Source organism: Anarhichas minor, unplaced genomic scaffold (assembly GCF_050575085.1).
Source record: "Anarhichas minor isolate MPS153535 unplaced genomic scaffold, ASM5057508v1 ptg000026l, whole genome shotgun sequence".
In the NCBI taxonomy this organism is placed as follows: domain Eukaryota; kingdom Metazoa; phylum Chordata; class Actinopteri; order Perciformes; family Anarhichadidae; genus Anarhichas; species Anarhichas minor.
Window position 1 is genome coordinate 5,746,375 of NW_027466472.1, and position 16,064 is coordinate 5,762,438.

Sequence of the window (16,064 nt, forward strand, 5' to 3'; positions counted from 1 at the left end):
ACAGTTGTGTGTTGTGTTGAATACATTTCCTTCCTCATAAAGTGTTTGCAAGCTGAAAGTTTATAATCCTGTCAAAGATTGTAAGAGGAATAAAAAGCACTTTAATAATTTGGGGGATTATTTCTGCATTTCTTTTAATGGTACAGTAAACAAAACAGGCTCATCAATGAGAGTACATTTAGGTGATTTCATTTTTAAAAAAACACTGCATTTACTTTACATCATAATTCATGACTATGGACCAGGTATATTAATTATCTAATAAAACACAAAAACTCTACTCTGTGGGTTAGATGCCGGTGCTCCAGGTGATGGTAAATGGCTGATCCACACGAACAGACTTTGGAGTAGCATCTATTATCAGCTCCTATAGACACAATAAGAAAGGTTACTATAGTTTACGTAATTACACATGTCGTCAAACCAGACATTGCCGATATTATTATATTGTTATGAAAGAGCATTCATTACTGTGTAAAAGTAATGTTTGTCAAAAATGTGTGTGCAAGAGAAGTATAAAACATCCTGACATTGGTTTGAACGTGAGTGTGAATAATTGCCTGTCTACACACTTTACACGTTAGCCTGTGATAGACTGGTGGCATGTACAGGTCATATTCTGCCTCTTGGCCAATGCATTCGGCATAAACTAATCTCCATGCAACCCTGCACAGCAAAAGCAAGTACAGATAATTGATGGTTAAATGGAACTTGCCTGTGACACGTGTGAAAATGGACACTACATTCCTCCTGTGCTGCACGTTGTGTCTGATTTAAAGGAAAATAATCCCATTTCATTCATGTCATATAAAAAAACATGGGTCCCCTGTGAAGTTAAAGAAGCCTGGGCTTGTACATGTGATCATATATTGTAAATGACAGTACGAATAGGCCTATAATGATTCAGAATAAGACGTCCCGTAACAGACAGAAATAGCTCTCCCACATCACTGTATTTAAATGACACAGCGCCAGCTGCTTACTGTTTCTTTCAAGTTGATACCCTATCAGGCAATACTTAAGGAGATGAATGGATTGTCTTGCACCACAAAACCACTTATTACCATATGCATACTATGTCATCCTTATTCTCTCTCTCTCTCCATCCTCTATGCCCTTCCTCTTTCCCTCCACCCATCTTTCATTCTTCCTGTTTATCTTTCACCTCTCTGTTCCTCTCTCCATCTGCTTTTTGTGATGCATTCTCTCTCTCTCTCTCTCTCTCTCTCTCTCTCTCTCTCTCTCTGTCTGTCCTTCCTTTCCTCTCTCCTTTTCAAAGATGGAATGACTTTTCATTATTCTTTACCCATCCTTGCATCCCTAACACACACGCACAAAACCCCTCTGTCATTCTGACTTTCTTCATCTGCAATTCTTGCCGTCTCTTCTTGCTCCTCGCTGTCCGTCTTCTCCAAGAACAGTATAAATCAAATGCTTCCGGGCTTTTTCACCTACCATTATTTATGGAGCTGCTGTAGCTATCATTTTCATGCTTCCGATAACTGCACTGAGTACAGTACACAACCTCGACAGGAATATTTGATCACAGGCCAAATGAGGAGAGGGAACACATGCTATCTTCTTAAACTTGGCCTTGGTTTCCGTTTTCTGCTGCTTCAAACTCTTGCAGTAGTAAATGTCTCTATCACCCATCCTCACTGTAATATAGCCCTATACTCTACCTCCCCTCTAAACTCTTCTAGTGATTAAAGAACGTGTCCTCTAGCTGAATAACCTTGATTAAAAGTGACACCTTATAGCTCTAGCTCAATGTTGTAATCGACCTTAACCCTGTGATCTCTCTATCGACTACAGAGGAGATTCACACACAAAACACTGAAGGAATTTCCTTCGACGTAAAGAACTGACAATATGCAAGTGTTCTCACATGCAGTGTCCACTAAAAATGGGACTCTGGACAAATGAATCACCACATTGTGCTGTACTGTAACCGGCCCTACGGCTTGGCCTTGTGCACACAATTCCTCCAGATTCTCTGTCACAGTTCTCTCCGCTAAACCATTGGAGCAGATGATGGAGCGAGCGAGAGGAAATGACAATCATTTTATATGAACGGCTTTAAAAAATCGCTGTCCTGAGTCAAATCTTCAGCTCCGTATTCATTACAAAACAACAGTGTCAGGGGGAACGCAGAGTTGATTACAGCTGTCAGATGACAAAGTGCGGCACAGCAGGGGGTTGTGAACCTGAGCTGTTTTTTTTTTTTTTTTTTTTTTTCGTTGTAGTGACAGCTTTTGACTGGCAGGGAAATGCTCAATCAACTTGAAGGCTTGTGCATGTAATGATGAAGGAGGCTTACTGAGCTAAGTGTGTTAATGCTCAAATTGAACTATTAAATGCAATGACACTGATTGTATGCATGTTGGACAGTGATTAATATGTTTATTTTGGGGTTATTCGAGCGTAAGTGAGAGTGAATACATTTGTGGGATGCAACAGGATATATGTGCTTTTGTACACATCATTTATTCTTCTATTACCAACAAAGTTTCCAATCCCTGCTAAGGGGGTGCCTCAGTCTACTATTTATGTTCTCAATGATTAGTGAGTAAGACTGAAAAAACACACAAAAAACAGGTGATGCTGTGAGGCAATTCACTGTGAACTTGAAACTGGAAACATTTTTCTGTTTTCTTAAATGGTTTTCCTGCGGCTTTGAAGCTGCAGTATGATGTGCTTTGTCCATTTAATAAAACATAAAATAAACAGGATATACCATTCCGTTTCTGTCTGCAACTGTGTCCACAGAAATAACCATGAATTGCATTTGCAGGTCACAGGACCTTGTCCTATAATGGTTGGTCAGCGGTCTGCTGAGTTGTGTTTATCATGATGAAGCTGCACAATGGCAGAAAGCATGATGTTAAACCTTTTTAAAAACCTTTAAAAAACATCTTAATACATTTACTGACCTGAGTGTCAATGTCGTGCTTCGGGGTCAGTGGGTGTGCCATTCCAGCCATGTCTGTCAGGTTTACCTCTGTGATTTTAACACTGCCTGCTCCCCAAACCCTCACCTCACCCAGGGTCAAGCCGTCAGCAGGATCCAGATTGCTGTTGATGGGCTGACAGGTCAAGGTGTTCTGGAAGTGAAAGTGTTGGAGACGGCAGGAACAAAGACACGGGGTTATTCCAAATAGATGAAAAGAAAATCATGTTCTTGATTCATATTAGGTGAAATCCATTCTCCGCTTCATCTCTTTACCGAGAGAGATTTAACATTGGGGTATCTTTCTCCATGTCATTGGCTTTATACCCACCATATTATATTTCTTACTCTATGCTTTTCTTTTAGGAGATAATCTTCTGTGGAAAGAGTTTGATTGTCTGATTAGTTTTACATCTGTGCTCACAATGTGAGGGACACACATGTTTGGGCACACACACAAATGTTTAATGTCCCAGATTATCAATGAACCAAAGTGGGGCTACTGATAGCCCCTTAAAGAAGACTATTTTGAAGAAGACTAAGATGTTCTTACTTTGTAAAAAATGGCCTCACACTGAAGGTCCACAACTCCTATGGAGCGAGCTACAGCAACACACACACACACAAACATACACACCTACATTCGGATACCCATCCAAAATGGCATACGATCTGCTAATCTGCCAGGCAGCACTGGCCTCATTGCCGAACTTATCCTCATCTTCTCACATCTGCCTGTTCACACACACACACACACACACACACACACACACACACACACACACACACGAGCACATTCAAACACAAAAACACACACTCTTACTGCCTCTCTCCCCCCTTTGGCTGTCAGACAGTGTGGCTGTTTTATCGCTGTGTGAAATTGCTTTGGAATGAGCCTGATGGTAGGCAGAGGACAGCCACAGATGTTTGGCCATGGTAGCTCTATGTGGGTATGTGTATATTGTAGATGTGTGCGTATATGTATGTGTGCGTTTGTGATTAAGCGTTCGCTCGTTAATGTGTGTCTCTGTGTGATTGTGTGCCTTTGCCTGGCTAGGAAGCAAATAGGGCTGGGTTAGGCCCATTAGTCCCAGTGATTAGGGGGTTTCTGTCATGTCTGACTATAAATGTGATCAAACTGCGGCCTGGTAAACTCCTCTTGCTGAAATTAGCCACAATAATTGTGCACATACTAGACAAACTGTTTGGTGCAAAAACAGGCACAATTTCATATTTGATGTACATCTATATATATATATATATATATATACATTTGTTTGAACTGATTGGTAATGTCATGGCGCATGTGGCAAAGTCAGTTGGGGGACGCAGTTGAGGATTCATCAGACTGGAGGTGGTAGATGGCGCGCATCTAATAGCTACACATATGCAATCTAAGGGAAGCATCTGTGGAAAACAATCACTCATTATTATGAACAGAACCGAGTTTGCTTTAATCACACTTGAAGTTGTACTTTGATACACCTGTCAATCTGCACAAAGTGAAAAAAATGCAACATACAACAAAAGATTTTTTTGTTATTCTTTTTTTTGTTATTGTAATTTTGAAATCGGTGTTCCTGCTTTAGGCAACTGAAGCCAAACAATTAATTCTTGTGTTTGTGATAAGAGGTTGCCTGTGTAGGCAGAAATATAAGTGCAATTTCATGCCAAAACAAGTACCAGAAACACACTGTGATCTGCATAAACACAACCACAGCTGCTCCACTCCAACCGCCTGCACGTATCTTTTTGAAAAATCCAGGTGTGTACACAACAAAAGCCTTGCCTCCGTTGAAGATGGCATTGTGACTTCATTAGGGCTGTCAGCTTGGCGATGGCGCAAAAGCTTAAGGCTTTAGACTCTTACTATTACATTTGGATCATCAAATTTCAGTATAAAATTCTACAAATTGACTCTACAAAATCCATTTTACAGTATCTCCTTTCTTATTCAACGATCTTAAAATTGTTAAGATTGTAAAATAATTGTAATTTCAGCATGACATGCACAAGACTGCTGAATTGCACATTGTACATGCAGTAATCCTCTCCACTACCTCACCATTTTAGTTGTGTTAAAGCCTGTAGAATCTTCTTTGTTAAAGTTTTTATATACTGTGACTCTCGTTTAATAAAAATGAATATACTTATAGATTATTATATGCTATTATAAAGTGATTCATCGACTAAAGCATTTGTATGTCATTACTTAGTTTGATAGGTGTCAAAAGAAGGTTTTTTTTACAGTGAGAACTTTTTCTCCTCCAAAAGCGTTAAATATCAATTTAAATCACATCTTAGAGTTAGACATGAATTCTGCGCTAATGGTTTCCAACAGTTAAGCTTTGACATCCACTTACCACAGCCCCGTTGCATGGTAAAGCATGGGCTCTTTGTCCACTCTCACTGCATAAATAGAAATAATAATGATAGACAAAAAGAGACGTGACATGCAGTTGGCCCTTGAACTCACCGATTCTGCTGTGAAGGAGGTCAGCAGATATTCTGATTTCTTGACTGTGTCTGAGGAGAGAGAATGAGAGTGAATTACACGCCAAACCAAAAATGGAGACAGTGGAGGGACAGAGAAAATAGATGTGTGACTACCTGAATGAATGACAGGACAGAGCGATGAGGAACTGTATGGACAAGTGAGTGTTCATATTGACCACACGACATGACTGGATGGACAAATAATAAATATAAATCACCTTGAATGAGTGAGTCATGTAGTGAAGGGTTGCGTTAATGAGTCAATGAAGCACTTAGTAGCATCATGAATGGATCAAAAAACAACAACAACTGGCCAAGTGACTGGCTGGATGAGTTAACATGGAGTACTTACTCATTAACAGACTCGTCACAAAGCATTACTGGTTGATTAAATGAGAAAATAATATAATTAGGGTGGTAAAATAAATGATTAACCCGCTATGCTGCTTAGCTGTATGAAAAAGGCTGAATAATTAATTAGTGCATGAATGAGTAAACTTAGGACTGGTTGGATGAAACTGATACTGTAACTAAAGCACAGATGAGTCAGCCTGAGTTGACAGCGGAGTGAATAGCGCATCCCTCGGAAGTGAAACTCAAGCATGCAGGATTCAAGAAAAGCAGAGATAACACAGGTAAGCCGGCGCTGTAGCGAGAAGCAGAGCAAACTAGAAAGACTGAGGCAGGCTACGCTGCAGACAGACAGGGAGACGCAGAAGAGAGGAGCGAGGGAGCAGATACAAGAGGAATGATGGAGAGCATATCTCCAGGCAGCGACACGGGGAATTACTGTAATAGTTTCCGTCAGTCCCCTTCTCTGTCATCCCTCGTTCTCTCTCTATCTCTCCCTCTTTCCTTTGTCCCAACACAAACACGCCCTTCACAGAGCAGTGAACTTCTCACAGAAGCACTTCAGAGGCTGATTCTGTCCGCATATCGGTGTGTGTGTGTGTGTGTGTGTGTGTGTGTGTGTGTGTGTGTGTGCGTGTGTGTGAACGACTGAGCAAGTGGAGAGAGACTATGTTCTAGTTGTCTGTGTGTATCTGATTAAATCAATGAAGAAATTCATATTCAGTGAAAATAACTCCATGTGCTTTCGCAAACTGTATACGAGTGAATGAAAAAAGGAATGCAAATACAAACTGAACAATCTAAACATTAACTGTTTTTTTGTTTCTTTACGACTGGATTCAGCCTTCTCTTCTCTGGCTGACCCTCCATGCTGTTGCTGCTGCAGCTTTGCTTCTCTCTCTTATTGTTTGGTTGTGTTGTTTTAGTTTCTTGCTTTGGTTTTCTGCATCTTTTCAACCCTTACATCTTACACTAATGCACAGCACACACTACTGCCTTCACTGATATCCACACCCCGCACTTTAATTACTTAATAACGCGTAACCTGTTTAATGTTCACGTGGCGTGTCCCTTTTCTGTTATGGCCACTTGAGCCAGGTTGTACCATCTGTAAATCACAAAATAAATAGTACCTTATGTTTAGTCCTTTTTGTCTTAATTAAAAGGTTCAAAAGAGGCAAAAGTATTTATGAATTGACTTTTGCAGTGTGTGTGTTTGTGTGTGTGTGTTTTAAGTACTACCAGCTGCTTTTCAAGGTCAACTAAATCATGGTACTCCAATTCTTCCTCACATGAGCTTTCAGCATTTTCAGTAATTAACTGTATCACAACAGGCTCCTGAAAGGATTAAATTAAAATGTGATGTAATCTGGAATCAGCATATAAAATGTGGCTATCCTTTATTTTGATTTGATTACTGAACAGGCCTACTGAGCCAAATGTCAGCCCCCCCCCCTCCCCCCCCTTTAGCCTTAACCTCAAATGTTAATCAAAGAGACACGTACCAACAACAAAGAGACTCAAAATGTCCCCAAACACACAAAAAACAGCAACAAAGAGTTAGAAACGGACCAAAACAACAAAGAGATGCATAACATATGCAAAGACACTGACAAACAACTCTGGAAAGGGGCAAAAAACACACACAGAGACAAAACATGGCGACAATGAGATCCAAAACAACCACAAAGAGACTCAAAATGACATAAGAGACACAAAAAGGCAACAAAAAGACACAAAAAACACAGTAACTATCACGAATAATACATCAATAAATATTATGTAAAAAAAAAAAAATACATGCTATTCGCCCACTTTCTCTCTCTCTCTCTGTATGGGTGTTCGAGGGTGACCTTTCGCTTACCTATCCCTTCTCCATCATCCCAGAAGAACGACCCTTTAGCAGTTCCATTGTCGCTCAGGGCAACGATCAGTCCTAAAGGATTCTTCCGACTGAAACAAAATGGGCAGAGAGGGTTATAGCGGATTGCTACAGGACGGCATCTATTTATACTTGCTGCTGAGGACAAATACATTAACATTTCAGCTGGTGGGTTCCATCTGATCTCACCTCTGCTGGAGCATTCATCACCCCTCTAACTTTCACCCTCTCTCATTCTCACCTCCTTTTTTAACACATGCTAACAATCATAGATGGCATTCATTTTGATGAATGTTGGCCATACGAAAAAAAAACACTCAAACACAACAGTGACGCATATTCACGTGTATTCCCCTTCCCCAGGCACCCGGTATCTCTGCACAGGCATTGACACACAAACAGCTGGAAATCACACACACACGTCACACTAAACACACAGGATGCTGACCTGTAGTTGTGTGCAGTCATCAGCCATGATGTGTGCACGCTTACCTGTAATATGTAGTGTTCTCTGGTTTCTGCCAGGGTAAGATATATCCACCTCGGATATGAAGGTTAATATGGTCCAAGGGTGTGGGCATGTTAAGCATTTGGCCGCGCACTTCAACTTCTTTGGCCTGATGAAAGAAGCAATAATTGCATTCTATTAAAATACTATAAACAGGATTAGTAATTGAACTTTGATTCATTTCATTCAACAGTTCCTTTGTGTGAAATTGCCATTTGTGTAAATCACAAAGCACGCCGTAAAATATGTGACATCTATAAAGGCTACACCTGAAACATTTCAGTAATTTATTACATGCCAAAAGAATTCTTTGCAAGCTTCTTTCTTCCAGTATTTTCCACTTCGTCCCTGGTCCCTTCTCTTACAGCTTACACCTCTCTGTGTGCTTAATGGACACGTTTAATGGAGGTAAACACTCCTCTCCACCGCCCCATGTCCCAGTTTAAATTGTTGTTCCTCAAGTTTTGTTTGGCTTTATGATGCCGTCTAACAGATGGGGAGTCCCCTTGCTAGAAAGAGACAGAGCGATTGGATGTTTGTTTTTGTCATCAAGGCGCCTTCTGCCGTTGTTGAGCTGTAAGTCTGTAATAATGTTGTCAAAGATGTAATTTGGGTTTTTCTTGATGTGCTCTCAGCCTCTTATTCTGTCTTGGTTTACCTACATATTTTTTTTTTTTTTTGTAAAAATAGGTTTTTAGACATAAAGCACGTCATTGATGCAGTGCTTAGCATCTTCCAGATAGACAAAAGATATGATGCACGGACATATTGTTATATGGTATGCATTGTTATTGCATCCGCACTAATCAGCCAGTCAGATCTCTTTCAATAATAGACGCTGTCATTACTGTTCAGTGTTATATATACTGTATTGTTGCACCAGGGGTTTACCAGGAGTGCTTCATTTTCATCTGCAGGATTTTTTGCAATGCATTAGACAATAGACTTTGTTTTATGGCTGCTACAGACTTGGACTCACCGTGTGGAAGTCATACCAGCGTGCATTAGGAACATAGCCATCCACACTCCTGGCTCCCTGTCAATCACAAAGTTAGTCAATCAAAAGAATGAGTCCAAACAAATCATAGGAAAACACAGGCACAAGAAACAGACTGACAAATATCCCTGAAATGATTGAAAAGTTGCATGTGTGACATCTTTATTAATGCATAGCGTTAGAAGCAAAGAAGCTGTGTGCGTGTGTGTGTCTACCTGGTCGAGAGCAGGGGTGATAAGTAGGGCAGGTCCCCAGAGGAATTGCTTGTAGATGTCCCATGTGGTTTTATCATTCACAAACCTGTGACACACCAGCACAGATGCCAATAAGCCTGACTAGAAAAAAATATCACTAGCACTCTCTCCTGTGTCCTCAGCCCAGACGACTGCTCAAGTACTCATTCAGATTTCAATGGTTTGAAGATGCACGCTAAATATCCCTGCCAGACTCACCCTGCCAGCTCCTTAAATACCATCTGTGACTTTATAAGAGTCTCTTAAAATGAATAAATGTTTTTCTTGTCATACAGTTCCACACATGCACACATGGGAGCTGCAAAGTATTGCCACAGTCTATAGTTAACTCTCACTAGAATTGAAATAGAAAGTGCCTTGCTCAAGGACTGCTTAATGGCAGCTTCTGTGACAGGAAAGACACTCCTACTTTTTCTAAACCTTTCAAGATATTCAAATGAGGGAAAAGTCACAAACCAGCTTGTTTAACCTACCTGCAACATGTACCCACCCATTTCACTTAAAATCTTTAATTTATAAAGGAGGCTTTGATGGTGACATTCAGAAAGAAAGATCCATCCTGGTAATAACTTCATGATTTGATTAAGTGATTACATGTAATGCTTGAGCCCCAGTGTAAGAAGAAAAGATAAGACCCGTGTGTGTCAAGAGTCCGTGCTTACTCATGCAAGAGCGGTCTGACTACTGTGCTTCCTTTGGCATGAGCCTCATACATCAGTGTGTACAGGTAGGGCAGGAGGCTGTAACGGATGTTCAAGACATCCCGGGACGCCTCGGAGAATGTGGAATTCCAAGCAACAGGATCTTGTCTCTGAGAGGAAAATAATGTACAAATGGTTATTAAAGACAGGTTAAGCTAAATGAACAGTAACAAAAACATTATCTCTGGTACCAATGGCTGGAGTTTCTAGACTCTAAACTCCAAATCCAATAAAGTAACATTTCCTGAATCAGTCAATTTATTAGGGGGGGGGGGGGATCTCCTAATTCAGTGGTTCTTTTAAACTTTTTTTCAACAATGTGCACCCTTTTAAATATTTGTTTCAGCCACGTATCCCCTACCATGCGCAACACATTTTTGGTAAAGGAAAAGCTCATAAAGAGGTACAACACAGCGTTGCACCATCAGTGTCTGATTTACTAAACAACAACCATGTAGCTGAAAAACGCTTTAATGCTACGTTTCAAATGTTCACAATCCATCACTAAATGAATGGCAAACCCATTCTATGTCATTGTGCAATACGAATAAGACGACATTGTCTGTTTAGTGAGAAACATGAGCTGCTATGTCACTTGTTTTTCCGTGTTTCCACGACTCAAGCACAAATCCTTTATCTTGATTTCCGTCTGTCATTCAATATCCAAACTGTCTTCCCGGTCACACTGAACAAACGTTATCTTCAAAGTGATTGTATTTGTTTGCGACAGATGACCGTCTACGGCAGTTAATGATTACATTGAAAATTTGAATATCTAATAAATGTGGTTTACCGAACTCATATTATGCATTTCTTTTTATTGAACTTATTAAGGTAGCTTATATTTATATTATGAATTATGCTTAACTGATATATTTTAACCCTAGGGGTTCTTTAGAGTAGTAGTTTAGAGTTGTACCCCCATTTGAGAAACACTGCCCTAGTTGAGACAATCTGTTTTAAGCAATGCCAAATGGAGAAGTCAAAATACCTGTACAGCATCCACTGACTGAGTTTGTTTACTTGCAGCAAGAGAAAAGTGCTCAGTGTTTGAGGAAATATATTCACGGCTTCAATAGAAGCACAGATACAGGGAAAAGCCAGCAGAGCATGAACATGCTACGTGTCCATGCATTAGATGTACATTGCACACAGCTCCGTTTTTCTTATACTATCACTGTGTTCCAAGTGTCGACGCTTTCCTGTTTGGATGTCACAACATGTTGAAAATGATTAACTGTAATATGTGACAATGTGTAGAGAGACTGACAGGAACACTAGGTAGTTTGTAGCATGCCAGAAATACTGGCCTGCGTGCATTTATACTGATAAATGATGCCCAAACTACTCTGCCCCACACTGCACTGACATTTACCTCATTTTTAATTGCCAACAAGTGTAACGTCCCCTTAAGAGACAAGGACAGAAAAAGAGGACACGGTGTACTGTCATTTAATAGATATGGGCCAATCTAAATGTATTGGCTCATTTTCTGGAATTGTAGAGAGGACAATCATCAATCGGGTCAAGTACACACACACACACACACAGACACACACACACGCACAGAGGAGGACACTGAAGCGTGTCATCAGCATATGCTTCTCCCCATGATACTGTGTGTGTGTGTGTATGTGTTTGTGGGGCTTCTTACATTGTGTTATGCAGTTAAGTGTGAATCTGTGTATGTGTCTCCTGTCTTTCAATGTAAGAAAAAAGAAAATCCTAAAATATTGTCATACAAATCATCACAGAGAGCAATACAAGAGACAGCCATTTTATTCCCAGCTGCAATTTTACTGGGTCAGATTTGATAATAGTTATTAACTGTAGCCCAGTGGTTACTAAGTATAGGCCTAACAGCACACGGTTGGATACAGAGGATTTCCATTATCTTATGACCTAAGGAGTTTACCAGATTACTGTTTCATTTTCCGAGCAAATTTACAAGATTGTAATTATCTGGAAACCCAGGAGTTATTCTACCTGTCTCCCTTTTCACCAACCCTCATTTGCACCCCCATGTCTTAGGATAAGATGTGATCACCGGGAAGTAATTATCATTGTAAGTTCGAATAAATCAAAATGAGTATGAGCTTATGTTGGTTTCACAATTAGAGAGAGGACAGATACAGTCGATGCAATGCATATACAATTTAGCCGACCCACCCAAGCCGGATGAGCCCAGACAGTGTGCCAGGGCCGGCTTGGGGCGGTTATTTTCAAGTGTAATTTATTAAGACATTCCTCTCTTTTTTTTCTCTCATCTCAACTCCAATCATCATCTCAATTATGCCCATGTGTGTCATGTGTGTCATGTGTTGCAAGTATATATGCAATGCCTGGTGGGAAGTAGGAAGAGAGACCTATGTGTAGTTGAATTAGCCTGGTGAGCTAATCAGTACTGGAAGAAAAAAAAATCTTAAAATACCAAATTATTCAGTGAAGGACAATGCATTGTGGACACATTCTGACTTTGTTGTGACCACTGATAAATATGCCACTGGCTATACGCAATGTAGATACTCTGACATTATCTCTGCAGCGACAATTCGTCCCGGTCCCACTAACAGGACGAGAAATATCCGTTGGTTGAGCAGTAGCCTGCAGCGTCTTGATACCGACACACAGGGCATCCTTTAGAAGCACCATGAGAAGCACCGGGCTTTCAAGTACCTCCAATGTAAACTAATCCTCGTCATTATTAAATTCTCAAAGCAACGCACAGTATTTAACAAGTCCTCCAATGGGGGGGGGAGGTGGAAGAGTTGGTGGATGTGTCACACAAACACAGGACTTCACACACTCAAGGGGCCGGTGTGTGAAAACACAGTGCTAGGAGGAGTGCTGTCTTGAGAGAGCACCTGTTAGAGATTTGGGTTATCGGCTCAAAAGGGGGACCCCTGAGAGCACGCAGCCGAACATCATTCATTTGCACATATCGTCCACATTGCAATGATATAAAGCTATTTGAAAATCTGCAAAGTTTCCATTTAATGTGGGGCCTTGCTAATGACAGAAAATGTAGCTTGATTTAAAACTTTGCAGAACCTCTGGTATTTGAATAAACAGGTCTGGTTAGACCGCTGCCCCTCAGGTTAGCACTGTGTTCCCCCCTAACATTCAATCAAATAGTGTATATATAGTGTTCCTACATTGAAATAATCTTAATTAATACTAGTCCAGCCTGCACCACCAAAATACTTTGGTGTAGATGCTGTCATTGTGTAGGAAGTACGATCACCAACAAGATAATCTCCTGAAGACTTTGATACTTTTTAACATTCAGTCGCACAAATCTTACATGACTTGGCAGTTACACCACTGTCTGTTGGACCCTCAAGGTAGACTTTTCATTAGTGGAAAACCAGAGATGGGATTGATGAAAAGATGAAAGTGGGGAGTGCTGAAGAGTGAGAAGCAGACCGAGAATCTATCTTATGAATTCACCTAATTTATGGTCACATTGATAGTGGCAAAAGGCCCTGTGAACCACACAGATTGTAGACAGATATGCATGTGTGTGTGTGTGTGCACATGCTCGCACGCATGCACGGCATCAAGGGAAAATGAGGTTATCTGGCCGTGTCAGCCGTTCTCATCTTTTCTGTCCTCTGCATGGTATTTCTCTTCATTTATCTGTCTGGAATCTAGTCCCTCGCCCCACCTCATAAACCTTTTGAGTTTCTGTTTTGCATTGTAGAGCACACATCTTAAAAAAGAAAATATTTAGACAAACAATAATATGTCCCTTCGGGCGAATAACAATATGCGCGGCTCAAATATGAAACTATTGTCTGAGAATATATATATCTTGTTTAATTAATTTTGCATTGTTCTGATGTGACTGTGGACACTGCAGCATATTGCTGGTGCAGTGAAATTATCTCCAGGTCAACATTGAAAGTTGTCTGAGGGCAAAGAGACACTAGGCGTGACAGAGCTCTGGGAATGACTCTGCAAAAACTCTCCTTCCTCTTTCTCCCTTCACTGTTTCTGACCTTGTGCACCCTCCGGTCTGGTTTGTGGTGTTAATACTTTGTTGTCAAATGCCTTGTTAAGCAGACGCGGAGGTTACTGTCACTAACTGTCTAGTGATTGGGGATTTTATGTGGCTGAGGGGAAAAATAATACAGTCTTCAGAGGAGACTACATAAATAACTGACCTTGATTTCATTGTCTCCCATTTCACAGTCCTGGTTTGTGTTTTTTCTTTTCTCCTATTGCAAAGCACCCTCCTCTCTCACGTTCCTTTTCTCACTTGATCACCGGTGTTTCAAAATCGGCAAATTGTTTATTCAGCCTTGTCCCAGCTTTCATTTCCTTGTCACTACCCTTTGTCACCACCATTTAACTTGCTAAATTGCCATCTTGTTTCACTCTCCGCCAATTTTATCCCTCATCATTTTTTTTCTTTCTCTGTCTCACAGCCTCTGAACTTTTCAACCCCTCCCTATTCCTTTATCTGTATTTGCTTGTCAGTATTTCACCTCTTGATCCTATTGTTTTTTTGTATTTTTCTCTCTCTATCCATCTTACTATTTTTACTCTGAAATTGTCATGTGCCGCCCTCGGCTGCCGTGTGTGTGTGTGCTTTTTCACGTCAATGTTCTCCATGTTTAAACACCTATTTGCAAGACATTATTAAATGATTGGAATCACAGGGTGTATGTGTGTGTGTATGGAGTGGAGGTTAGGTGGTGTGCAGTGGTGCCTAGATCACCTTGAGAATTCAATTATATCCCCACCCCATGCCGCTAAAAAGCACAGGCACCGACACACACATGAATGCGCGCACAAACACACACACACACACAAACTGTGTCCTGTCTGGTATTGCAGACTCCGGTGCAGAGAAAGTTCGCCTGGTGGGATCGATCTCCGGACGGGCGTTATTGGATTTTTCAGATGTGTTCCAACGCTCTTAAAGGTTACCGCTAGAATGAATGCCACCGACACTACACCACCAAACAGGTCTATCTTTTTGTGTGTTTGTGTATGTCAGACACAGATTAAGAGAGAGTTGGGTAGAGAAAGCAACCTATTTTTTTTTTTACAGACAATAAGACTGATGATGAATACTACTGTATATTCATACAGCTTGAGCCTCTGTTTTCAGAGCAGAGTTATGGTCATCTCTTGAGCTACAGTCGGCACCGGCTTGGTATCATTTAAGGCGAGTGAAATCAGCTCTCATACCTTGCGGAAGTATTTATAAAGCACATTTGGAATGCAACAACTGTTCTGTGTTGCATGATTCGTGATGATCTTTATTTGTACTTGTCTGGTGTACACAATGGCAACCGTATAGTGACATCATCCTATCCTCGGTTTTACAGATGTCATTTGTTTCCTATTACCATCATCATTGTGCTGTAAGCATGCAGCCACTGTGGTATATTGTTTTTGTAGTTAGAGGACCCCGGCAATATCAAGATCCCAATGCCAAGCATTATTGTAAACTCTAGAAAACATTTGTAGTTGCAAAAAAAAAAAAAGGACACGTTAGCTTGAATGTACCTAAGCAACAATGATTAAGATATGGCTCCATAGTTGACCATCAGCATGAAACAAGCAAGCACAAATAGGAGCAAATATAAGTATTGTTTGGGTAGGAAGCTTAATTTAAGTAGGTTTACAGTCCCGTGCATCTAAATTGTGAGTGTTTTTCTCCTAATTTGAATTTGCCCACCTCGTTACCCTTGCCATTGTGGTTGCGTGAGTATGGATAGAAGGCACCCAGCTGCATCCAGCGAAGACACATCTCATACTCAGCGGCATTGAAGAACCCACATATGTCTGCACCAGTCTGAAAAAGAGGGACAGACAATAAATTGTTAGTATGAATGTGTGTGTGTGTGAGTGTGTGAGGAGACATAGATGGACAGAACTATGGGCACCAGGGTGCAGGTGTGACTATAAGGA

General features: G+C 40.7%; 1 protein-coding gene across 1 annotated transcript in view; it reads right to left on the reverse strand.

Moving 5' to 3' along the window:
* Positions 1-289: 289 nt before the first annotated feature.
* The window catches only part of si (sucrase-isomaltase), a 66,699-nt gene continuing 50,924 nt past the window's right edge, over positions 290-16,064 (reverse strand). Inside the window, exons 40-48 of the mRNA XM_076100907.1 lie at positions 15,832-15,948; positions 10,101-10,249; positions 9,400-9,484; positions 9,167-9,223; positions 8,172-8,296; positions 7,662-7,750; positions 5,427-5,476; positions 2,934-3,104; positions 290-367 (exon numbers count right to left, since the gene is read on the reverse strand). Coding sequence (XP_075957022.1) covers positions 290-367; positions 2,934-3,104; positions 5,427-5,476; positions 7,662-7,750; positions 8,172-8,296; positions 9,167-9,223; positions 9,400-9,484; positions 10,101-10,249; positions 15,832-15,948 — 921 coding nt within the window. The remainder of the gene's footprint in view (positions 368-2,933; positions 3,105-5,426; positions 5,477-7,661; positions 7,751-8,171; positions 8,297-9,166; positions 9,224-9,399; positions 9,485-10,100; positions 10,250-15,831; positions 15,949-16,064) is intronic.